General features: G+C 50.3%; 8 protein-coding genes across 8 annotated transcripts; 4 read left to right on the plus strand and 4 right to left on the minus strand.

Moving 5' to 3' along the window:
- Nucleotides 1-1,059: 1,059 nt before the first annotated feature.
- dotC_1 (Efflux pump dotC) lies at nucleotides 1,060-2,947 on the minus strand (the record flags this gene model as incomplete). The annotated part of the gene is made up of 4 exons (XM_014693109.1): nucleotides 1,060-1,687; nucleotides 1,741-1,996; nucleotides 2,062-2,181; nucleotides 2,239-2,947. 4 exons carry the CDS (start codon nucleotides 2,945-2,947, stop codon nucleotides 1,060-1,062), a joined length of 1,713 nt encoding a protein of 570 aa, XP_014548595.1.
- A 3,747-nt stretch (nucleotides 2,948-6,694) lies between these two features.
- On the plus strand, nucleotides 6,695-8,158 carry G6M90_00g019470 (uncharacterized protein; the record flags this gene model as incomplete). Its single annotated transcript, XM_014693108.1, has 1 exon — nucleotides 6,695-8,158. The coding sequence occupies one exon, from the start codon at nucleotides 6,695-6,697 to the stop codon at nucleotides 8,156-8,158; it is 1,464 nt and encodes a 487-aa protein (XP_014548594.1).
- A 293-nt stretch (nucleotides 8,159-8,451) lies between these two features.
- gld1_0 (Glycerol-3-phosphate dehydrogenase) lies at nucleotides 8,452-9,826 on the minus strand (the record flags this gene model as incomplete). The annotated part of the gene is made up of 2 exons (XM_014693107.1): nucleotides 8,452-9,661; nucleotides 9,756-9,826. 2 exons carry the CDS (start codon nucleotides 9,824-9,826, stop codon nucleotides 8,452-8,454), a joined length of 1,281 nt encoding a protein of 426 aa, XP_014548593.1.
- Nucleotides 9,827-10,994: 1,168 nt separating this feature from the next.
- On the minus strand, nucleotides 10,995-12,047 carry aclK (Gamma-glutamyl cyclotransferase aclK; the record flags this gene model as incomplete). Its single annotated transcript, XM_014693106.1, has 1 exon — nucleotides 10,995-12,047. One exon carries the CDS (start codon nucleotides 12,045-12,047, stop codon nucleotides 10,995-10,997), a length of 1,053 nt encoding a protein of 350 aa, XP_014548592.1.
- Nucleotides 12,048-13,063: 1,016 nt separating this feature from the next.
- On the plus strand, nucleotides 13,064-15,277 carry G6M90_00g019500 (uncharacterized protein; the record flags this gene model as incomplete). The annotated part of the gene is made up of 1 exon (XM_014693105.1): nucleotides 13,064-15,277. The coding sequence occupies one exon, from the start codon at nucleotides 13,064-13,066 to the stop codon at nucleotides 15,275-15,277; it is 2,214 nt and encodes a 737-aa protein (XP_014548591.1).
- Nucleotides 15,278-19,294: 4,017 nt separating this feature from the next.
- nep2 (NEDD8-specific protease 2) lies at nucleotides 19,295-20,343 on the plus strand (the record flags this gene model as incomplete). Its single annotated transcript, XM_066129836.1, has 3 exons — nucleotides 19,295-19,363; nucleotides 19,572-20,236; nucleotides 20,295-20,343. The coding sequence occupies 3 exons, from the start codon at nucleotides 19,295-19,297 to the stop codon at nucleotides 20,341-20,343; spliced, it is 783 nt and encodes a 260-aa protein (XP_065986038.1).
- Nucleotides 20,344-21,533: 1,190 nt separating this feature from the next.
- Nucleotides 21,534-22,280, minus strand: G6M90_00g019520 (uncharacterized protein; the record flags this gene model as incomplete). The annotated part of the gene is made up of 2 exons (XM_066129837.1): nucleotides 21,534-22,205; nucleotides 22,278-22,280. 2 exons carry the CDS (start codon nucleotides 22,278-22,280, stop codon nucleotides 21,534-21,536), a joined length of 675 nt encoding a protein of 224 aa, XP_065985729.1.
- Nucleotides 22,281-22,541: 261 nt separating this feature from the next.
- UBA4 (Adenylyltransferase and sulfurtransferase uba4) lies at nucleotides 22,542-24,060 on the plus strand (the record flags this gene model as incomplete). The annotated part of the gene is made up of 3 exons (XM_014693102.1): nucleotides 22,542-22,737; nucleotides 22,810-23,023; nucleotides 23,106-24,060. The coding sequence occupies 3 exons, from the start codon at nucleotides 22,542-22,544 to the stop codon at nucleotides 24,058-24,060; spliced, it is 1,365 nt and encodes a 454-aa protein (XP_014548588.1).
- Nucleotides 24,061-24,218: the final 158 nt, after the last annotated feature.

Here is a 24,218-nt window from a genome sequence, read left to right on the forward strand (position 1 = left end):
ACCGCGCTGTTGATTCTGGTCTTGCCGTCATTGATCAAAGTGACTTTTTCGTCTTGAAATCGAAACCGTACCAGCACGGGCCCACGGCCAATGAAGATTCCTAGCAAAATGAAGAGCACATGGCGATCCAAGAGGAGACACCTTGTTCCTCAATGAGCTCGATGCCGGGAATGACACCCGGACAAGTTCTCTGCCATGTCAGTTTGAGTAGAGACGTGAGGCCTAAGGGTTTGACAGCACCTACATCTACAATAGCTACCTTCTCAATCCGAGACGACTTTTCCTCCTTCACCGCAAGAAGAGAGTTATATATCCGACTCAGAGTTGTCATCTTCTGCGACGTTCGTCCGTAGTTACTCCAGGGCCGCTGCTTGCCGACACACGACATTCAAGGCACATTACAGTATGGAAGTAGGAATGTGAGAAGTAAAGGGTAGAGTAAAAGACGAAATTCGTATCGCTCGATTCTCGCATGATATCTATACTGAGCGTCCGGGTTCATGTGTTTATACCTATGCAGTGCCGTTCCAGTGTCAAAATAAAGTTGTGCCGTTACATAGCTCTCGTAGACAGAGCCTCCGCGCTAGCAGTGCTACTCCCTCTTATAAGGTCTGCAGTGATATCTTTTTAATGGACTAGAGGTCCCGGCAAGATGCATTCATCTGAAACATGCAGCTTCATCCCCTTGTTGGGACGATCATTGCCCTCCAGGCTCTCGTGAAGCGACATAAAGGGACCCTGCAAAATCCAGTTCTTACCCTCATTGACTTTGGCGTGGTTTGTTTTCTTGACACATGTGCAGAACCATTGTGTCAATACGCCCAAGTCTCCTGTCAGGGTTAGGGTCTGGGCAAGCAACTTGCCTTTCCACACCATGCAATTACCATTGATAGCTTATTTATTTGCTCTCTGCCTCTCTGCCACGAAATCATGACTGAAAGTCAACTCTGCCATCAGTCGACCATTCGCAAAGAGGAGTACGTCGAAACTTGAGTCATGGAATTCCCCTTTTAATGTAAATGAATGACTTGCCATATATGCTTTTCAGTGTACTGCTGCCTATGGTCTCTTGTCCGTCATATCCTTGCTTGATACGGTTACTCTCACACCTGACTCACCACGCTTCACCGTGTTTCTTCCAGTGCTGGCAACGTTATTGGTTCCCTTCTCCATTACACTGGATCCTGATGATGACGGTCCGGATTCAAGATCAGTTTCACCTACGCCCTGATCCTCTTGCACTTTGGGTTCGTCAGCAAAAGCCAAGCCCTTATCCTTGATCAAAAATGTTCCCAAGAAACATATTCCCACAAGTGGAACTTGTAGAACAAAAACAGCGTAGCTCGCGGACATGTAAGCGTCAAGGACACTAGATGGAATACCGCCAGGTACATCAGGCAAGTCAAAGCTGGAGTGGCCTAGGTATGCATATTCTGGAGGCAAGGAATTTCGAAGTACCACTTGCAGAACGGCAGCTGATATAGCCAACCCAGCCGCACCACCTGAGCAGCGGTTAAAGTTTCTGTTGGATATGATGACAGCCCGTCTCGATTTTGGGGAATGGGCTTGGAGGGCAACCAAGGTTGGCTGTAACACTAATCCGACACCGATGCCAAGAATGATTAGAGGTGCGACGATTGCACCGGGGTTCGTTTGTCGGTCGTATATGAGAGTGAGTCCAGCGCCGCTGTGATATGTTAGCCAAACGTCCCCAGTTCATCCGTGAAAGGGAGAACAAACAGCAACCACAGCCCAAAGCCACACTTAATAACAATTCCGTATCTCTTATATCGCGCGATCCAGTAGCCAGCTAGGATGCCAGATACGCTTTGAATTCCGACCGTGGGACAGAAGATGAGGGCCGATGTCATGATGGAGAACTGGCGCGCGTTTTGCAAATACAACGGGACGTAGTAAACGAATGATTGATAGACAAGTCCGAGAAGGAAGGTCTGAATGAGAATCACAACGATGACGGGGTTTTTAAACATGGAGACTGTGATGATAACAGATCAGTCACTGCTTGGAAATGGGTTGAAAGATGTGCATGTAGCCACTCACTCGGCATCATTGGCAAAGCGGCCACTTTCCATTCAATAATGACAAAGGCGATAAAAAACAAGGTGCCAATAGCTAGCATAGCGATAACCATGGGCGAGTCCCATGGAAAGTACGCTCCTCCTATACCACTCATTAGCGACGGGGGCAATAGCTGACGACATATTGTGAGAAACATACCTCCAGAGATGGGAATCAACAAGAAGATGACGGCGACGGAGGAAGTAAATAGCCCCAGCCAGTCGACTTTCTTCATACTCTCTGTGAAACCAGCAGTAGGAGGCTTGGACGGCAGAAAGATGATGGCAACGAGACAACTCAGCGCACTCAGAGGAGCCAGCAGATAAAAGAAGCCACGCCAAGTATACCTGGACACAAACGCAGCAGCAATAAAAGGGCCCGTGGCACTGCCCACGCCGACCATACTAGAGATGATGCCCTGATATTTACCTCGTTCTTCCAAGGTCACAACGTCCGAGACGATAATCATGCTCAAGTTGACGATGCCACCACCTCCAATGCCCGCAACGCCACGGAAGATGTAAAACATGGTCACATTTCGGCTCATTCCACACATCAAATCTGCCAAAGCAAGCAGAGCCACGGCAGTAACGTAGATGTTTTTCCGTCCGAAAATGTCAGACAGCCGGCCGTAGAGCATGGTAAATGTCGTATTCGCTATCAGAGACGAGGTGCCTGCCCAGGATATAGTGTCCTTGGCGTTCAACTCGGCCGCAATGGTGGGCAGGGCAGTCGATATTCCATTCTGATCAATGAAGGATATCATGGACGGAATGGCAAGCACACATAAAACAGGGATGAGTTTCCGCCGAGGCAATAAGTTTGCCTGGTCATGGAGGACCCTTTCGGCCGCTGTGAGTTCGGACATGGTGGAATGCTTCAGCAGTAGAAGAAGAAGAAAAAGAGCACTCGCCACAAGACTCGGTTGGCTCACATCGAAACACTATACGGGACCAAGTCGAAGGAAATATCTGTCTTTTTTGTATTCTTCCTCATCTTGCACAATGTGTTCCATAGAATCTCTGTCACTTACACACTGCCTACAGGGGCTGGTGAGAATATCCAAAGACCACGGCCCCCGGCAACCACCCCTGGCAGATGCATATGCCCTACGACGACAGAGGCCGTAGTGCCTCATTTGGATGTCGGTACAAGGACGCCTGATGGCCCCCAACCCGGCAGTAGGGCCTTGGCATCATGGAGTCGTGGGACAGAGATTATTGCTCCCCCGATTGGGCTGTGCGGCGGCATGGAGACGGCCAACATCCACACCACCCCTTCAAATCATGGTAGCGCTCTGGGTTTGCTGCTGAGATAAGAGTTTGACTCTATAGTTACACTGATAACCTAGTGCGAAAGGTAGCGACCAAAAAAAGAATGAAAACTCGACCTTTTCCCCAATGTGACGTGATGAAGCTGGCATGTGTGGATATCGCGAGTTGATAGGTTGTGAGAGCTTTGACCTCTGGGCAGCAACTCTGGAAAAGTGGTAACCCGTCCCCCGTAGAATCCACATTACGTGGCCTTCAGTGTTGATGAAAGAGGATTCGGTGACGGAAGCTATCCCCCCGTGTTGCGACTCTGCCATTTGAGAGGTTGTGCATGTTCCAGCCCTCAGGCAACGAACGAGTGGCGAGCACTCGGCAACTAAGGTTCTAGTTAAGGTTCCGTGAGTGATGGTACAACGTGAGAGTCCCACATAAAAAGTTCTAGGGCGAGTTCTGTTCCTGAACTGGACTGCCGACTTTTCATTGGCCTCTCGTCGAGCCTATGTATGTATCTTATCGACATCTCACATCTCACATCGCCCATCGCCCATCTCGCATCCTTGTAGGTGGCATGTCCTGGCAAATCGACACATGTAGGCAGACTGTGTGCCCCAAGCACGCATGTGAACCGGCCGATGACGATGTGCGTTGCGGCTATTTGCAATCCTGGATTGCTGGGCATCTATGAACCTTGAGCCTTGGCAGATATCCTTGATCGGACAACTTTGGTCCTCGGTCCCCCTGGCTTTCAACGGGACGCGTCGCAACCAAATTCGGCCAATCTCTGTCTTCTCGCCGCAAACTACTGCTACTGGTCCTGAACGGGGAGATCTACCACATCTACATCGCAGTTTGACAGAATGACCCACCAGACAGCACATCTCCTCATACGTACATACGTACAGGACCCCATCAGATGTATAATGTTTCATCGTTCATCCGTGGTATCGTCGCCTCCACCTTCGATATCCAGTGTGCGTGCCACTTCATCTGCGGCAATAACGCCCAGATGACGAACAACGCCTCAACCTATCCCAATGCCAGGGGTATGGATATGTTTTGCCAACAGTTTGCCTGCTACTACGACAATCGCACCCGGAAACAGCGGCTCGGTGAAAAAAAAGAAAAAAGAAAACAGACCTACCAAAGGACTACAGCAGCTGATACGGCAAACGTCGGGACTTTCCAGAAAAGGGACGCCATCGAGTAGCCTGCAATCGTCATTCGCTCACCTGCAGAGAACAAAAGTTAAAAACGTCGCAAAGGAGCGAAGTCAAATAAGAGGGCCAGGGGAACCGAGATATCACCCAGGACGTCGCGTAAACAGCTCAAAACGACTCGACCGATAGTCACAACCGCCGCCCAGATAACGCTGGGAACAAAACCTAGTTTGCAATCCCCTCTCCGCCGAGGCCTGCTTCGTGAGCTCTGCGATCCAACTGCTAACTGAAACATGTTTCGTCTATCCTATTATATTTAGCATCACCGAGCCTCAGTTACAGGAGATGTGACTGACACCTTTGGCACCCGTGCGGACAAGCAAGACGATAGACATGAGCCATGTTGCCCTGTTCTTTGCTGCGTTGGCAGTGCCATCACTCCAATGACATGCTGTTATCCTCTGATTTGGGCAATCGGAGCTTGTCCGACATCTCTGGCCAAAACATGTACCATCATGCTGGTGACGAGTTCCAAAATGGCTCCGCCTACAAGGGTGTTGTAGAAATAGTTCCATCGGGCACCGGCATTGATGATCTGCCTGGCCGCAAGTGGGCTCAATGTGGCACTGTCAAGTCAGGTCATCACTACATTCGCGCAAGGGCATGAAAACGGGTAACATCTCCGACGGCAAACGAGCCCTCGCTTGAGCCTTATACGATTCCACAGCATGGAACCCTCCAAGCATCCTCACCAGAGGGGATGCAAGTCGGCCATTTCCGCTATCCATGCACCCTAGGCTGCATCTACCTAACCCGTTTCCGAGACTGGTTGTGGTGTAGGCGGCGGGCGAGTAATACAGGGCACGGCGGATGGAAAGATATAACGAGATAGGGAGGGAGGCGGCACAATGGGCCGACGGCGGCGATCTTTGTTGTCTGTACGACGTGTGCATCTGGCGAACTAGGTAGGTTGCGGCGGTATAGCCCTCGAAAGGGGCCAGGAGGATAGGCAATACGACTGTAGGAAGCAGTCTGCAATCTTGTCAGAGATGGAAACTATTAGCCCTGTGGATCGAAGGAGGCAACTCAACTCGAGACGGGGGGTCATCTGTCCAAGACTCTCATAGAGATGCCATTGACGGCTGTCGTGTTCAACCATCAGGCATTGATGCCTTCTTGAAACCTGTTTTACCAACACCATCGTTGCATCACACGCTCCCACAAACGCAAATGTAGGGAATGTTGCTGCGAGGCGTCCATTGTTCCACCTTTGCCTCGCAGATACAACTTGACTCTTGCGGTTGACCCAGACGCAAACTGCGTCATTCATCCATCTCCTCGCATACAAGGAGACAGCTCGGACTGCTACTCTCGAGGAGCCAGTTCCATTTCGGTTGTTGACATGGATGTTGTACAAGTTTTACTCTATTGCCACAACTCGAGATCGGGGCTGCCCCCTGCCCCTACGATATCAGACGCCGTCCGGATCTCTCTGACGCGTCAAATAAACCCACAATTCGGCAACGACTACGGGGTAATGTGAAAGAGGTATCCCCTATAAACTTGGTGATCAACGTCGAAAAAGAGGCTTGCTTCGCTATTGGACAAGACTAGTTCAACACTCATCGCTTAGAACTGAGTGTTTCCAAGTTCGGCTTGCCGTATTAGTCGACCAACGCGGGACATCCTAATGGAGATTGTCAGCCCAGTGCCTGTTTTTCATCTACTCCGCATGACAGGTTCAGATCTTCGCAGTTGGATCTGAGCAACGAAATCTGACTGCCTGTCCCTTCCTACCAAGTTGAGGTCTCGGCCAGCGTGCGGTCTGACAAGTTGTGTGCGCCTCGTCAACCCTACCGTCCGCTTACACGCAGCACACTCTCAGAACTAGTATCAGATGAGTTTCCCCCGGCAGTCTCCATCTAATCGCCCGAATGAGTCAAACTTCTGCCTTGGGGAGTCCCAACAGAGTTTAGTGCTTACCCTGTGTATGTACGGAGTACAGGCGGCGTCGTTCTGCCGACGCCACGGACAGGGCTCAACTTTGTCAATCCGATCTGCCGGGGGAGACGAGCATCAACTAAAGGCGTCATCATCACGACAAGCTCGTACAAAGGCAAGCCGTGATTTTGGAATTTCCCTTACAATTGACAACTTTGTTCAAAGACTGAATATGCCCTTCTGATTATGCATCTCCACATATCGTCCACATTGTTATTGCCGCTGGGCTCGTTGGCATCCGTTGCCAGCGGCAAGTTGCTCAAACCACAAACAAACACATTCAACTCCAACTTCACTCTCACCGATGAGCAAATTGCCCCTCTGAACTTGTCATCCTCCGCAGCCAACAATATCAATGTTGCTGCGCAATTTGAACGTTCCAACTGGGCCACCGGTTCCGTCTTTGGCGATCCGTTTTACACCCATCTCCCGCCAAACGCCACATCCGCCGCCGCCGGCTCCGTCTTAAAAGCCCAAGAGTTCACAAACACGTCCAGTTACACGCTCGCCCCAGCCCTCGCCCTGTCGCGCATCGTATACCAATCCAAGACTCTAAACGGAACTCTCGTGCCGGTATCAGCATATATCCTGTGGCCATACATGCCCCGAGGAGGTGGTTTGGTCGCACCTCTTGTATCTTGGGGCCACGGCACCACAGGCATATACGCAGAATGCGCACCATCTCACATTCGCAGCCTCTCGTTCCACTTCTCCGGTCCGTACAGTCTTGCGCTAGCTGGCTATGCCGTCGTGGGAACGGATTACGCTGGCCTTGGAGTTCCATTCTACCCTGATGGCAAGAATATTACCCACGAATATGGGGCCTCACCAGCGGCGGGCAACGACCTGCTATACGCCGCCCAAGCTGCGCACGCAGCTTTTCCACACCGTATCAGCCATGATTTCGTCGTCATGGGCCACTCACAGGGCGGTGCAGCTGCTTGGGCCGCTGCTCAGCAACAGGTCGATGCAAAAGTTCCCGGTTTCATGGGCAGCATCGCGGCGGCTCCGGTGACGAATTCCTTCGAGTTCTTTACCACGCAGAGCAATATTGGGCTCGTTCAAGCGGCTCGGGCGATTCGTCTGGTTTTCCCCGAGATTCCCATCTCAAGCATTCTGACTGATGTGGGTGAGAAGTTTGTCGATTTGATGGGCATGATACAGAGCTGCAACTCTGTATTTGCAACCGCAGCCGTGGAGCTGGTTGGAACGGATTTTTCACACCCCAAGGTGAATCTGACTAGAGACGAGTTTGTCAATTCGCACTATTCAAAACTTTGGGCGGACCTTACTGTTGCTGGAGGCAAGGACTTCCAAGGGCCTCTGCTCGTGCTGCAGGGAACGGCTGATCATATCCTTCCTGAAACCTTGACCGCCAAATACGTCAACAAGACGTGCGAGAAATACCCCCAAAATGAACTGCAATATGTAAAAGTCAACAGCGCCGGCCATGTGTCTGTCGTATATGCCACGCAACAGATCTGGCTCGAGTGGCTGGATCAGCGTTTCTCAAAACGCGGTCGTTTTGATAGAAAGGGTACTTGCAGTCAACTTGAAGTTGGCTCAACAGCTCCGCTGCCTCTAGAAGAGTACCAGGGCGAACCGAACTATTTTCTAGAATATTCTTTAGATTCTTACCAGGTTGCATAACAACAGTTTGCACAATCATAATGATTCTGCGTATCATAACTGCGTGTACCATTAATATAGTAATATATGCTGGTAAGAAGCGAACGCCAAGATGAAGCTGGCTTTGAAGCCCTGCCGCTATATATATATTGTCCGTGTAAAATCCCTTCCTCTTTGATGCATGTTCTTCAACGTTCCTTGCCCACCCTGGCCGTAACGATGAGCAAACAGGAATGACCTCAGCTCCTTGCGGGCTAGGCTGTTATTCGAATCGCGGGCACTCATTCCTTAATGACAAAACAAAATTATCCTTTTCACGCACCATCTGTGACTTGTGCCACCAAGTTGGGGATATCATCGACCTGTCTCTTGTTGAGCAAAATGTCGTTGACCGCTGTGAACAAGGGGTATTCCTTCTCCAGCCCACGTGCTTTTAAAAAGCTGTTGACCTCATATGCCGTGGTCGTTCCTTGCAGCTTCTGGCCGTTCAAGTCTTGTTGCTCCACTTCATCAACTGTGATGCCCTTCTCAACAGCTTTTTTGGCACAACGGAAGTTTCGTCCGCCAGAAGAAGACGTAATCAAATCAGCTACGCCAGCAGACGTTTCAGTAAAGGTTTGGCTCTGGACTGTTTCACCAAAGAATTCCTTTCCGAATTTTACCATTTCCATTAAGCCGATGCGCATAATCGCAGCCTTGGCATTATCACCCCAGCCACGCCCGTCAACAAAACCAGCGGCCAAAGCAACAATATTCTTCAAGGCACCACCAAGCGAGACGCCGGCGACATCGGACACCATCTGAACATGGAAGTACGGGCGATGGAATAGAGTGCGGAAGCAATCATGATCCAGTGGCGGATATTCCGCAGGCACACCAGTGAGCTTAGTTTTGGAGGCCCGGCCTCTGCAATCTCTGTGCGAAACATCCTGCAGGTCGGTGACGGTAATGCCGGGGTTGGGACTACCAGAGCGTGGCGAAGGATTTCTGCTATTGTCCATCGGTGGCGGGTCGTAGGCGATGGTGGTCTCTGACCACTTCTCGGCAGCAATCTCGCTGGCGATGTTGGCCCCACTCAAGGCACCAACGTAGATATTCAAGCCGTCACCAATCCACTCACTGAACAGGCTGACACCGTCGTCGGTGACGTTGACTCCCTTGATACAGCTGATGCCGCGTGCAAATGGCAAAATGCGGCCCCGCAGCTGGTCACAGACCTTGGCGATAAACTGATGTGGCAGATTGAAGATGAGGATGGACGAGTCCTTGACGGCATCGACGAGCGAGGGATTGGCGACGATGTTGGAGGGGAGAGTAATACCAGGCAGGTACTTGACGTTTTCGTGATATTTGTTGATAATGGAGGTCAGTTTTTGAGGCTTGTCGCCCATAGATGGATCGTAGTGCTTCGAGTCGCTGGTAACAACAACTTCCTCCTCATACACCCACATCTGGACCTGCTCCTCGAAGACGTCATTATGCTGCTTTGTGTTCTCGGCAACAATCTTGGCAATCGTAGAACCCCTTTGGAGGAAGAACAATATTAGATACCATTTCACAATCTCTGCAGAGCATATGCCGTTCAACCTCAATGCCGCGCGACTTCGTGTGTACTTACCAATTGCCGGATCCCACAATGGTGACCTTGTGCTTCTTCTCGTGGCCACCAAGAAGCCCGTTGCCCGTCATTTTGCCGAGTGCTGCAGAGTAATACCGGACAGGCGAAGAATAAGATTGCAAGCAGCGAAGCTGGGCAGAGAATCGTAGAATGTGTAGCCGCGGCATACGATGTATCCCGCAAATGAGGATCTTGAGAGTACGTACGAGGGGGACCGCGCTTCAATATATGTGCCCTGAGCCAAGAGAGAAATGTTGGTTGACACCCATGATGCAAGGCCCAGAACATTTGAACTGCCCCTCCAACGGCACAGCAGCATCGTACTAAAGCTCTCACTGGGCAAAAAAAAATGAAATGGGTAAGGAGCACACGCTCACACCCTTCACCGCTTGCTCATTCTAGTTTAGCGCCCAACGGTTGGTCCGTGTTGGGGCAATTCGGTCATGGCCGGGTCTGGCCGAGATGCGAGGCTTCTTGGACCTTACTGGGATTTTTCCCAGGCTGTCACATGCCAGTTGACATGCGACCAGACATCCAGACGCTAATTATAGCGATCCTCAACCAGTAGCCAGGCAGTGCATTACGTATCTCTGACAGGGCTTCCGGTGGACACTGTGCCGCTGTGGCCTGTTGGGATTGTACATACCAAAGGAGTTGACATCACATGCCAGATGCCAGGGCGATGTCGTCAATTGATTCTCCTAGATGGAGCAGGGTTCAGCTGTGTGTTGCAGGAGATGCGGCCGTTGAATCGAGATAGCTGCCGTTTTCCTGCAGGTCCATGGCATCATAGCATATTTTGCGGATTCCCCGAGCCGAGGACTTGCAGAGGGTATTGTCCACACCTGTCCCCGGTGCTCCTCAATCTACTGCCTTTTCTTGGCCGCCTCCTCATTGTCACACCGAAGCCGAGGTGCCATGCCGAGACTTTCGAAGGTGAAAGTCAGGTAGCATATGCCAATTTCCCCTATCTAGCAAGCCCTCTTCTACTCTGTACGGGGTTCATGAAGGCCATCTGACTAGGTACGAATACCCACAACACTCTACGAGACGAGGCTGTGGTAGGACATCAGCAACTCAGAAATGATAAACCTGAAATCCACTGAACGGTGTTATGCACTCGAGCTTCAGGCTATACATATACGCTACATGCAAGTGTGTTACATGATGTGACGTGCCAAGGCTAATCAGCAGTAAGTTGTGACTATATGCCCCAGCCCTCTCTATCTATCTCCCTACCTATGCTTTGCGATTACCTAGGAGCGATTTCCTTTCATCCGACTCATCCTCCTCGGTCCTCTCTCCATCACCGAATATGGACTTGAATACAGCGTCGTACGACATCCACATCATGTTGAATATCGATGTCACGCCACCTGCAAGCCATGGTGGGAGCTTGCCAGTTTCATCCGCCAAGAATCTGGACGTGATGAGATAGAATATCAACAACGGAGCCCAGAGAGCAATGAATAAATATTGTCCAACTTTCTGAGCCCATGTTGTTGCAAAATACGGATGCAGCGATGCAAGATACTGTTGATAACTGGTAGGCAAGTCGTGTTCCCTTCCACCATCCCGGAGTAGGCTCAGGTAACGTAAGCTGGGCTGAGCATAATCAGGGTCTGGTCTTTGTCGCCCATCGAGGAGGTGCTGCCACCAACTCCTATCGTCATTCGCGTTCGATGTGTAAGCTGCGTATAACGTCCTTGCGAGAAAAGGCGTAGGTCCCTTGGGGAATATTTCCTTCGGCGCGATGGGATAGCAGGGAACGACAATCTCCTTGTAGCTGGAGCCTGCACCCTCAGTGCGCAGAATGGTTCTGTAGTCCTCCTGAGTAACTTCATACACCACACCGATGAGTCCTCCGTCCCATTCCATATCCTGGTGAATCAATTCGGCCTGAGTGTTCTTCTTCTGGTCTGGCACATTTCGAAATCCCACGTTCGCGAAGCATGGCTCCATGTAAGGTACTCCAGCGAGATCGAACGTGAGACGCAGACTGGGAACCGCCACGTTCACCTGCGACAGAGGTCGAATGCCTCGGACACCGAGAAACGTTTTAGCACTCATATTGGAGCCATATGCCAGATACAGGACGGTTTCGGCTCCTGGTGAATCGGATATCGGGTGGACATCTTGGGCAGCTTTCGTAAGGCGTTCCGATGAAGTGGTTAATATTGAGGATATTGAAGGGTACGATCCTCGAGAAGGTTGACGGGCTGAGACTCCCGCCTTGTCTAACGCCGCTGACGCTACCGACGCCGCGGGCTCTACATCGGTTGGAGACGGCATGCTGATTCTATGGACTCACGGGCCGTCGCCGCTTGATTTGGTTCAAAAGATGAGTACAGTATTTCAGTCGCACCCTCCGAGTGCCGCTTGTATTCCGGTGTAGCAACTTCTACTGGGTAGCAATGCGGGAGGAAGAGAACCGAAATATGGTTCATGTCAAAACCAACAATTTAAAAGGCGCTAGTAGGCGTTACCTAACGAGGTTTTGGTTTCAAGGTTCAATGTTGCTTTTTGTGGCCGATCGGACCATCGCAAATTTCTCCACTGGGCGGACTTTCGGCGGAGTGCGCGGAGTCGTCAGCGCGTCGAATGCCTACAGCTACACTGTAGGTACGCATCAGCCCTCACACTAGAGTCAGCAGGCCGTTCAATTAGATGAAGCGACCATCCGGAATCCATGGTGACAACGTGGCACGGAAGAGATGTAATCCGAGGACAGTAGGCAGCTTTTCGAAAGTTCATCCGTGGCCCTCCCTGATGTCTGCTGCTTTTGTCTGAAGCAAGTGGACAGTGAAGGAACAACCACGGCCTGTCCTGCCGGCCTCTGCGATGTCCCGAAGTCCGTGCTCACTGTGACAATTCCACTTGACACGGGTGCTTCTGATATTATTGTTCCAATCACTGTCAATCATGCTACCAAGCAAACGGAGTAACGGCCGCTCTTCCAAAAAAAAAAAGGTTCCTCAATCAGTCAGTGGTGGGCGAGTGGGAGGATTTATGTAACCTTCCAAAGAAAATGGGCGCAAGACCTTAATATTTTTGGGGGGTACATCACGTAAAATACCGTATTTTTTGGTATTCCATCGTGTGACAAGCAGGCTCTTGATCCCGACTCCTTCCCTATCGCTACGGACGGCCCGGGCGCAAGCTCCTCGCACCGCTCCTTCCCCATCCAAATATGTTGCTTACTTTCTTGATGGGGGCAGAGAGGAACCTCCCTATGAGCTGCCGGGTTTCCTTTCCCACTGTATTCTGTTCATTTACTTGTGGCGATGTGACGAAACTACTTGGACATCATGCGACGAAAATCGAGCTTGGCTGCTCCGAAGTCTGCATCAAAGAAGCAGGCAAAGAAACAGCTGCGGCTTCAGCCAGCACAATTTGGAGAGTTAGAAACTACTCCAACTAGCCATCATGAGAAGTCACCGATTCCTTCCGTGGGGCAGAAAACCCGTGCCAGCCATACCGATTGTCATGATACCGATCAAATAGTTGATCCAGAGGAATTCGAGGATGGGGTCGACGATAATGACATGGCAAAACTCGCTGACACTCCAAAAAAAATTAAGACTCCCAGGGACAGGGAGATAATCTGGTCTGAAAAGGATTCCGAGACACACAGGAGCTCATCAATGTCTCCTGAGGAAGAGGAGCAATCAGGACACGTTTTCGGATATATTAGAGATGATATTCCGTTTACCAGTCCTGCATCTGGACATGATGCTCTTCCGGATACCTTGCCTCTTTCAGCGCCTCCAGTGAGTCCTCCCTCGGCCGATTGTCAAAGTCAATCGTCACAACATGTGGATTTCTCCGAAACTGCATCCACGCTTTTTCGCAGTTCTCCGTTCGGAAGGAGCCATGCTTCCAGAGGATCAGTCACGACATCACAGCCTGCCTCAACGAAAAAAGATACGACGCTCAACCTCGTTGGGATGCAACTTCCAGCACTAGATCCATCGGATAAGGGCATTCCCCATGCATCTGCCGACAGTCAGACTAATAAGTCTGATAAGAACCCAGCTCGAGTCTCATCAGCCCGGCAGATTACTGAAGAAACCCTGCCATCCAGCTGCCATCCGATTTCAACATGTGGTGTAAATCTTGAGGCAGAAAGCGTCCATACAGTCAGAACCTTGGGCTCAGGAGATATCTTGTTAGACCATATCACATTGGATCTACCTGATGCTAATGGAGAAAGAAGGCCAAAAGCTCCCACTATTCCATGTGACGCCAAACCTCCGAAGAAACGCAAACAGCGGCCTAAGACTCCCATCCAGTTCGATGAAAACACTCAAGAGGTTAAATCTGTGTCTCGCCAGCCGCTCTACAGGAGGTTATATAATCAACCCGTACTCAGAGACGAACAAGAGGCATTCAGACAAGAAAAAATAGGTGGCAAAAAACGCAAATCCGACGTTTCTAATAGCAATAATTTGCAAAAAAAGGTCAAACCCGCAGTAATCGACTACGCAGAGTCCCTGGTCGTCGACAGCGATACCAATAGGCAATGTGTCAGCCGGCCAAGCTGTCCCGACCCTCAGCATTCTCTCAAAGATCTACATAATGACGAAATATCTCACGACATCATAAAAGAACAAGCACAAAAGTCTCAAGTTATGAGCCCGACACCTTTCAAGAACAACGACGTAGGCGACTTCCAAACGACGGACACAGAGACCATACTGCCGCAGTCGAACCGCACTCGTTCACAACTCGCGGCCGTAAAAACTATCAAGCCTACCGAGAAAGTCGGTGACTGCATTTTTGTTGCAACGTCCCAGAAGCGCACAGGTCATGATATTACAACAGCGAAAGAGACCTGGAAAGATTTTTTTGTACTCAATCCTCGCATGAAGAGCCGCCCGTCTGCGGGCGTTGAAGGTGACGGGGATGCAGGCGTTTCAACAGACGACAGTAAAAAGACGAACTCAGCCGCTCGTACAACTGGTGTCGCAAGAAGCTCTTCTAAGCATGTTAACTTCCAAACCTCCCAAGCACAACATTTTTCCAAGTCCAAAATGGTTCAGAAAACCGCCACTGACAGACGGATCGGTCAAAATTTCAGCGTGAGTGAAAGGGGCAGTCCAATTCCCCGCCAACAACAGGAGAGCAGGGTTGATATACCATGTACAAAAGAATCAAGTGTCTCTTTGTTGGATGAAAATATTCCTGGGATAGTTCATGGACATTTCGAGGTGCAGAATTGCACCCTCATACCTAAGAAGCACCGTTCCCAGGTGCAACGAGCTGAGGAATGGGCTCCTGTCAAGGCAAATTTCGAGTCCATCCAAAACCACGATTTAATACAACACGGAGACCATCCTGAGCTACTTCAATCAATTGTATCTGACATTCGAAGAATTCTAACGAAGCATCCCAATATAAACAAGACTGAACACGCAGCCCAGCCTGTCACTACATCCGATAGAAGTCGACAGCAGCTTCACGAACTGGTCGATGTGCGTTTTTCCGACCATATATTCGTAAAGGATTCATCCAATGACTGATTGGTAACAGGTTTTTATGAAACGTATTGACTCGAAACGGGCAGAGATACTGACAGTAGCGGATGGGTATAAGAAAGCTGGTGACCGTTGCGTGGAGAAGATACAGTCCCGGTTCCTTGGAGAACGCCGGGCTGTGTTTGACGATGCCACTGTTCATTCAAGAAGGTTTCACAGTCTTGTCTCTAAAGGGGTAAAACTGACAAGTAGTAATGGTACAAAAGGAAGTGAGTTGTTGCAAGGTCTGCAACAGACGATATTGCAGCGAGCTTCGCTGTACGAGCATGCTAGCTCAATCATGGAGGCTCTGTATGAGCAGCATGTGGCAAGCAATTTTGGTGAAGGACAGAACTCCTGTTGCTCATGAGCCCGTTGTGATGGGGCTCTCCGACTGAGCAAGAGCATTGCCGAACGATGATCAAAGGCCAATGTGTACGGAAATCATACTTGCGCTTGGTTGCAGGGACGATTTTTTCCTATTTTTTTATCCTAGATAAATGAACTAGATAGGTTTCTTGGCACGTCCAATGAGTCTGCGTGATTTTAAATAAAGTGATGGTTTCGCACAGAATAACGGCGTGCTGGCTGTACCGGGTATTGGGCCACACAAGGAGCGGAAATCAGATAATGCCCACAGCATCGTATGGAGCTGCGTGCCCATTCCGTCAAGGTCGCTTACAATTCTCTCCTTTGTAGCTTTTACTCAAGGACTTATATCAGTACAGATTCTTCGTACTGTCTACTTACCTAGGTACTTACATAACAGGTAGGTACAAGTAGCTAAGATGCCTGCTATCTTGTCGTCGGAGTTGCCAGCTCTACAAACAAAAGTGGCACCTGGGAGGTTACACCTGTTAGTGTATGTTATTATTTCTCCCCATCACATGAACCATCGCAGATTTGCTAGAAATTTCGTGCAAGGCATTGATAGTATACTATCTGCCGATAGCTAAGCCATAGGAGAGAAAGTAAATACAAAAAGAGCACTTTAAGCCGTATATGAAGTAAGGGGTTTCGGGATTATTATAGTTACCTCTACGACCTTGACTCGTAACTATCGCGTAGCGAGCCTTCCTGTGTTGTCTCACTAGTCGCTGCTTCTGTCAGTGCTACTCTTCCCTCACGGAGCAGCAGTCATCAAACATTTCAGCAGTATGGCTCCTCCCCTTCTGCGTCATCGGCACTCTCTCCAGGGAGTCGTGAATCTGCACTGTCGTTGAGCCCCCCTCTCACAGGTAATGTCCACAACCAAGCCGTCGAGGGCTTTCATCAGATTATCGATTACTTTCATAAGAAGATCCAGACAACAACGCCAAGTATAACCGACTAAGACTGATTAAGCTAGTGTATCAGTATGCCAGATCGATAAAGTCCAAAGACAACATCTTGCGGGCATTCTTTTGCGCCATGGGGCTGCCGATGGAGGGAGACGATATTGACCTCTCGGATGACGAGGGTTTCCTCTCATTTCTGATTGGATTTGCAGTCCACTTAGTTAATAATCTTTTCATGCCAGTCTGGGATAAATACTGCTAGGTAATTATCTAACTCTATGTAGTATGAGCGGCAACTGTAAAAACCCCCCTTCCTACACCTCATTATCGCCCAGCGACTCTAGGGTCAAGTAGTCGAGACTTAATCGGAACATCAGAAAGGCTGTCAACTCTCCGCGCTGATTGCTTAATTCGAGACAGGCATCACTGTATCGTCTCGCGTGCTTTTGATATAACCAAGATAAAAAAGCGAAAAACGCCAGAGGGGGTAGATGTCACACGGTTGGGTTAGGTACTTAAGTAGGTAATTTCCAAGATCCCGGGTGGGCCGCCTTCTATAAAAGCGCCATCTCAACTCAGTGATTATTGTAGTCGACGTCAGGAGCCGAGACTGCCACCATTCCTTACGCACAGCTGATGTATGCTTCATCTGCATTCCCCCGGGCGTGTCTACCATAATTCCGAGGCATTGTCTACTACCACCTACCTAGGTAGCCACCTTCAGTCTGTGGGAGAATATATTTGCCCACCGAATCGTATACACTAATATATTGTCAACAATATATTATAGTATGGAGCGCGATAGCCAAGTACCTGATCTGGTTAAATACCGTTTGCCGCCGACTGTAGAAGTAGTCATTCGATGTCGTCAAGATCAGCCAACCGATCAATTGCCCCTCTGCTCCCACTATCTTAGCCTGGCATTGACGAATGGCCAAGACGTCAAAATCCTGAAGATAGACAGCGCATTTATCTTTCACACACATCCCAACAGGGACGAGATGTTTTATACTCTTTCAAGGAAACAGACGATAGAGGTAGAAGGAGGGGCAAAGAGTGTTCGGCATCGCCCCGTCGCGCAAAATGCACACATCACGATGGAGAGAGCTGGGAGGGTCAATGCAGGTGACCAGGAGGATTCAAAGAGAAGAAAGACGGTGAAAGATTTCAGGCCTGCTGCATAAAAAGCTGGGCACGTGACAAGATGGTGGCATTTAAGTCGGAGTTTTTTTTTCCTCACTAGGCTTTGGAATCGCTGGCACGCTGGGTTGATGAGTCGTCGACTGCGGGGAAGTGGCGGCGGGGCACCGAGGCACATGTACATACATGTACTGCTCCGTACATATATTGTTTAACAAGAGGAGGTCTTATTTTGGTTGGTCGTCTTCTTTTTCCTTACAACACGCGACTACAACAGTACGCAGAGATTTAGCGGGAGAGGAGCAATTGATCGGCCGGCAGACTTGACGGCATCGAATAACTACCACCAAACTGCCTAGGCAGATAGGTGATAGCAGACAATCCCTCGGAATCATGGGAGACACGTTCAGGGGGGCTACAAGGTCTGTACACAAGGAATCATGGCAGTCTCGGCTCCTGACGTCGACCGCAATGATCACAAAGAGTCGACATGGCGTTTGAAGCACATGGGTTAAGTCGTAGATACAAACGTCATTACATATTCTCGCTTAGACTCGCCTGTGCTAAGCGTCTCTAAAACCATGCTCAGCACAAAGGAACGTTAAAGTTAGTATCTCAAATGAACAGAAGAGTAACACCCAATCGGGGCGTGGTCAAAAGGACGAGCGGCGGCAATGGGGACAATCAATGGGGGCTGAGCCGCAACAATCGTCATCGTCTTGCCTTACAAGCCACACTAGCCTGGATGCCCAGATGCAAAGCCAAAGAGTCAGGCTAGCTCGATTGAGAGCTTAGTAGGCGTCTGGCATGGGCTCGTTCGTGGCCCTCATAGCAGTTGATGAGCCCATCGCCTGAGTTCACCTAATTGTTCAGTCACACACACCACTCTTGACAGTCATTCATTCTTTCCTCGCCCATGACTTTCCAGGGTTCTAGAGCCGAGTGCATGAAGCAAACGTGCGCCACATTCTGACTCCCTACATCTCCTTTTCAAATCCTGCTGCGTTGTTTCGCATCATCAATCTTTATTTGTCTGTTATCCAAGCTTCCCCCGCGGTCGCATGCCATTCGTCCGCGCACAGACCGAGGGGCCATTGGACAGCCCATCGCGACAGCCGAACTCAAGCGCTCAGGTGCTCAAGGGCTGCCAGGCGTGAGACTCTCATGCCCCCAGCCCCGTCCCTCCATCCAGCGACCATACTTGACATCTGGACACTTGCATGTATCCACTTTGCCTCAACCACCTTTCCCCATCCCACTGTCATCAGCCGAGCAAAAGCCCACTAGGCTCGACCTTGGCTTAACTTTGGGTCCGTGCCCCGCTTTTCAATCATCGTCAAGGACCCCGTCTGCTTCTTCTGCTTTTTTCCCCTTCTTCGACAGCACCCGCTTCTACGGCTTGTCGTTTATTCGTTCGAGGCATCACAACAGCTCCAGCTTCTCCGACGCATCCAGTTCCACGCTCTCTATTCCACCTGAGAGCAGCGTCGAGGCTGGCAGCAAGGGAGGCGAATACTCCAAGACCAGATCCGAGACCAAAACCAAGAAAATGCCATTTCGACAACGCATGGCCCGCCATTTTGGCGATTCGGTACGTTAAAAGACCATGATTGTTCCATACTATGGTCTCCAGGCTCAGTCGGAATACTGCACGCGTCATGTTACCCAGAAGTTTGTTTGTCCAAATCATCGTCGTGCTTTATAGTCTCTGTGCACACGTCCAAAGTACACGCTTTATTTATTTTACGTCCTGGTCCCCCTCCCCCTCCCCCTCTACTATTCTCCTGCTCTTATTTGACACGGATGTGGACAACCAGAGTCCCTACAGATTTTAACCTCTTGGCTTTCCCAAAACAATCTTGCTGACTTATGCCCCGAGATAGCTCTCTCCTGAAAAATCCTACTTGAGTTACTACGACGTATTGTTAACCGTTGAAGACATCAAGTCGCTTAAAAATGACTGGCTCACGGATAACAATATTGCCTTCTGGGAAGAGTACCTCGAGCGGGAGACCTTACCTCGTTACCCTCAAGCCAGAATTGTGCTGCTACGTCCGAGTATGAGTTTCCTTCTGATGAAGGAGCCTGATATTCGTCATGTACGCTCTGCGCTGCCGGACTTCTCCAAAGTTACCCACGTTTTCCTTCCCATCAACGACAATCGCAACGTGAGTGTTGCCGAAGGTGGCAGCCATTGGTCTCTGCTGCTGGTGTCACTGTTGGATGGCATTGCATTTCACTACGACTCACTCGGTGGAGCAAACTTCGCGGAAGCGAACTTGGCTACACGACGGATGGGCGAGGTTGTTGGAAGACAAATGCGTTTTATCAACCTTGAGGACTCGCCGCAACAGGAGAATGGCAGCGATTGCGGCGTTTTCGTCTGTCTCTTGATGCGCCACTTGCTGGTCAAGCGCCTGCTAAGTGCCAATGCTCGAGAAAAGGTCTCAATGAGCATGGCGGGCAAAATGGTCGATAGTAACGGCGGCCGGAAAGAAATGTTGCGCATCATTGAGAATCTTCGCAAGGAAGGAGAACGTAGACGATCGTAAGTGTCTATCTGACAGATTCCTCGGCGCAATCAACTAACACGTATCACTCTACAGGCGGAGCGCAAGCCCATTTACTAACAAGACGCCTCCGCGGATTGAATAGAGCTCGGCTCGCCATGGCACCCGCACTAGACCTGGACAAACACTACAGCAAACGGAAGAGGGGAATCATGAAGTCAGCGAAGACGATAGTCAAGGCAGCTCTCTGCCGCGTTCCATCCGATCCAAGGTGCGCCAATACATACATTTTAGGCAACACTCCCAGTCAGAATGCCTGCATTCGAACCACCAAGACAGCAGCGATTCCCCGCCCGGGGATGAAACCACTACTGGCTCCAGCATCTTAACATTTTCTCGAACTCGCGAGGTCAGCATGTCACAGGCTTCCGCAACGGATCAGGTGGACTCAGATGAAGGCAATCCCCGACGCCATCAACAATGCTCACGAAGCAACAGCACCTGTAGTGATAGTTTCGATGGCTCTTATCACCCTGTCACGACTCCGATCCCATGTGCGGAACAAGCAAACATCACTTCATTGACGATCAGGGCGAAAAGGCGTTTACAGGCAGCTCTGGAATAGACTTTCAGCTCCCGTCCCCCTTCTACCACACCGAGTTGGCCAAGACGAATGAGCATGTAATCGTGCGGTGGCCATTCCCCCCAATTTTGGCAGGTTTCTGTGCATTCGTTTGAATTCATTTCGACGCATCATATTTGTGCAATAGCGATTCAGCATGTCCTGTTTTGTACTTTTTATCAACGTTTTCTCTCTCTCTCTGTGTTTCTATTTTTCGTTTGTCTTGTTTTGTGGCGTTGGATGAGTATTGTTATGAATATTTCGGTAGAGCGCCGGCGTTGTGACGGGCTGAAAAGACATACCACTTGGCATGGGTGCATTGTGGTGACTTTTTGTTAATGTCTACGCAGCTACAAAGGACGAATGGTTGATGTCAATGGCGTCTAGGAACTAGAGACTTAAGTAATGGGAAGTTTGGGGAGAACCTAAGGCACATCCAAAGCTCAAAGGGAGACATGGTGATAGGATGCACCATGGAGCTATGGCACGAGTTACGGAAGCATGATATTAAAATTCGGCAAATATCAAACTATTCCTTTTGCTGCAAAACATGAGTTTACTACCCTTGCGCCGTGAACTCCATTACATAGACGCGGTGTGAAAATGTCGGTAGTGGAAGGCCGCAGAACTCTTTTACATGAAAAGATCCCCCCCAATCCCCAGCATGGTATCATAAAATATTGTGAGACGAGAAGCACTGCGATACCTTCGTCTTATTTCCTAGCAAAGGCAGGGTTTTGCTCCATAGTTGCCGAAATATAACCCCTCAAAGCAGCCCACCTATCTGATGTAGCAGCTGGTGTCGTGGTCGACATTTGTTGCGAAATGCTTTTCTGAGCACGAGCTTCCGTCGCCATATTTTCATCATCACCGTCGTCGTCGCTGCCGTCCTCTACATAGCCATCTTCATCAGTCCTGCTCTGTGTTGTTTTTCTCGTAGCATCCTGCCGATGCATGGCCGATAACTTCGCCATGCTAGCCCCAAATCTCTCCATCTCCCCCTTCACGATTTTCTCTTTTTTCTTCAGTGCTCCTTTCTTGCTCCTCAGGCTCTTGTGCTTCACCCTGCCCGCGAGCACTTCTTCGCCTCCCTCGCCGCTCTTTAGCTCCGGCAGCGCATCGGCCAGGCCCTCCAACGTTGTCTTGAGCTTATTTTTCGGGCGACGACGCTTGTTCTTTGCGATTTTAGAGGATGTAATTCTCGATACGAACGACGAGTGCTTCATGATGCGCCTGTCGCGCTTGGAGTTGATAAAGTCATCTGAGACATGGGCGTCTGTACGGAAGACCTTGGATGGGAGAAGTGGGTGGATTTGGCCGGTGATGCGTTGCATGCGCAGCGCTCGCGCGGATGGCGCCTTGCCAGCGGTTGGAGGAAGGGGCGCCTGGAGGGAGAGTTTTTCCTGTTAGTTTCTCGAGTACTCCTATTGCAGAGGCAATGTGTAGGGGCGGTTTACCATTGCGATTATGTGGTTCAGTTTGGTGTGGGAAGTAGACTACGAATGCTTTCATGGCGACGGGAGTCGTTGGACTTTTTTGGTGGGGCCAACTGCTTGGTGTTTTGTGACTTGTCGCCTTGACTCTGGGCCGTTTGACGGGTTTTGTCCTACCCTGCATTGCGAATCGTCTACACCACAATCTGGGACTCATTTGCTCGACACCCTTGACATCACCTTGTGAGGGCTTCATATGGCGTCTCAGCCGTCTTATTGATGGAGGAGATGGAGAATATAGAACGTCTCCGAAAGGAAATTGCAGTCCGCGAATCAGAACTAGCCGACATCAGGGCGAGTCTAGCCACCGCAGAAGCTCAGCAAAGACAAGCCAGTCCCAAACTGAATTGGAAATGGCCTCTTGAAGAACACGAGTACCAGCGTTACGGGAGGCAGATGATTGTCCCGAACTTCGGACTGGATGGTTTGTTGCCACCATTGCGGCAAGATGAGTTTGAAGTAGAATAAAAAAAAAACTAATCATGCCGTGGTCCAGGCCAACTGAGACTCAAGCACGCAAAAGTCTTGCTCGTCGGCTCGGGAGGGCTCGGTTGTCCTGCGGCCGCATACCTTGCCGGCTCAGGTGTCGGTGTTCTAGGGCTCGTGGACGGAGACGAGGTCGAAGTATCCAACTTGCATCGACAGATTGCCCATTCGACTGCTCGCGTGGGCATGGCCAAGGTTGAGAGTGCAATCACCTTTCTTCGCGAGTAATGCACATCCCGACTTTTTTCTTTGCCTCCCCAAAAAGCCACTCGCATGCCATTACTAGTTTGCTGACTGCTCCGGCAGATTAAACCCAACCGTCTCTTACAAGGCACACGTTGCCCATCTCACGCCGCAAAATGCAGAGGACATTGTTTCGCAGTATGATGTGGTGCTTGACTGCACCGATCACCCGACGTCTCGCTACCTCATATCTGACATTTGCGTCCTCCTGAAGAAACCGCTCGTGTCCGCATCTGCATTCCAGACTTCGGGACAGCTCATTGTGCTGAATAGTCCGGCTGGCAAGGGACCCTGTTACCGCTGCGTGTTCCCCAAACCGCCCCCCCCGGAGAGTGTAGTCGGCTGCGGCGAAGGCGGCATCGTCGGCCCCGTCGTCGGCGTTATGGGCGTCTTGCAAGCGCTGGAAGCTATCAAGCTTATTTCCAGAGGCGGCCTGGAAGCGTATGACTCTGCCGTGCCAGAGATTCAACAGACGATGATGCTCTTCAGTGGCATGGCGGATAGTTCACCCTTCAGATCGGTCCGTATGAGAGGCAGACGAAAAGAATGCTTTGCATGTGGCGAAAACGCACAGCTGACGCTGGATTACCTGAGATCGTCCATGGATTATGTGCAGTTTTGTGGTGTGACGAGGCCGGTGCAGTTGCTGCGGGAGGAGGACCGCATCACGGCCGAGGAGTATCAGGGTCTTGCTCGGAGCGGCGCGGATCATGTGCTGGTCGATGTGAGGGGGAAGGAGCATTACAGCCTATCGCACATTCCTGGATCTATCAACGTTCCCATAAGTCGGTTCATGAGTCATCGTGCTGGCGAGACACTGCCTGAGGGCATTCCCGCGGATTTGCCTGCCGATGTGCCGATATATATTGTGTGTCGGGTCGGCAACGATTCACAAATTGCGGCAGCCAAATTAAAGGAGTTGGGTTTAGATCGCAATGGGCAACGTTTCGTTGGAGACATCTCGGGCGGGCTGCGGTCATGGAAAGATGCTGTTGATGATTCACTACCGTTTCTTTGAATAACCTTGTCTACACAACACCCAGCCATTGAAAAGTAGGACGAAACAGTAGTAAGCATACACGATAATGAGATATTCCTATATTGCTACAACGAAAGTTGGGGCACATTATTCTGTCTCCTGGTTTAAGTTCCCCCCCTGTACTTTTACGTAGTTGT

The sequence above is a fragment of the Metarhizium brunneum genome, chromosome 1 (assembly GCF_013426205.1).
Source record: "Metarhizium brunneum chromosome 1, complete sequence".
Classification (NCBI taxonomy): Eukaryota; Fungi; Ascomycota; class Sordariomycetes; order Hypocreales; family Clavicipitaceae; genus Metarhizium; species Metarhizium brunneum.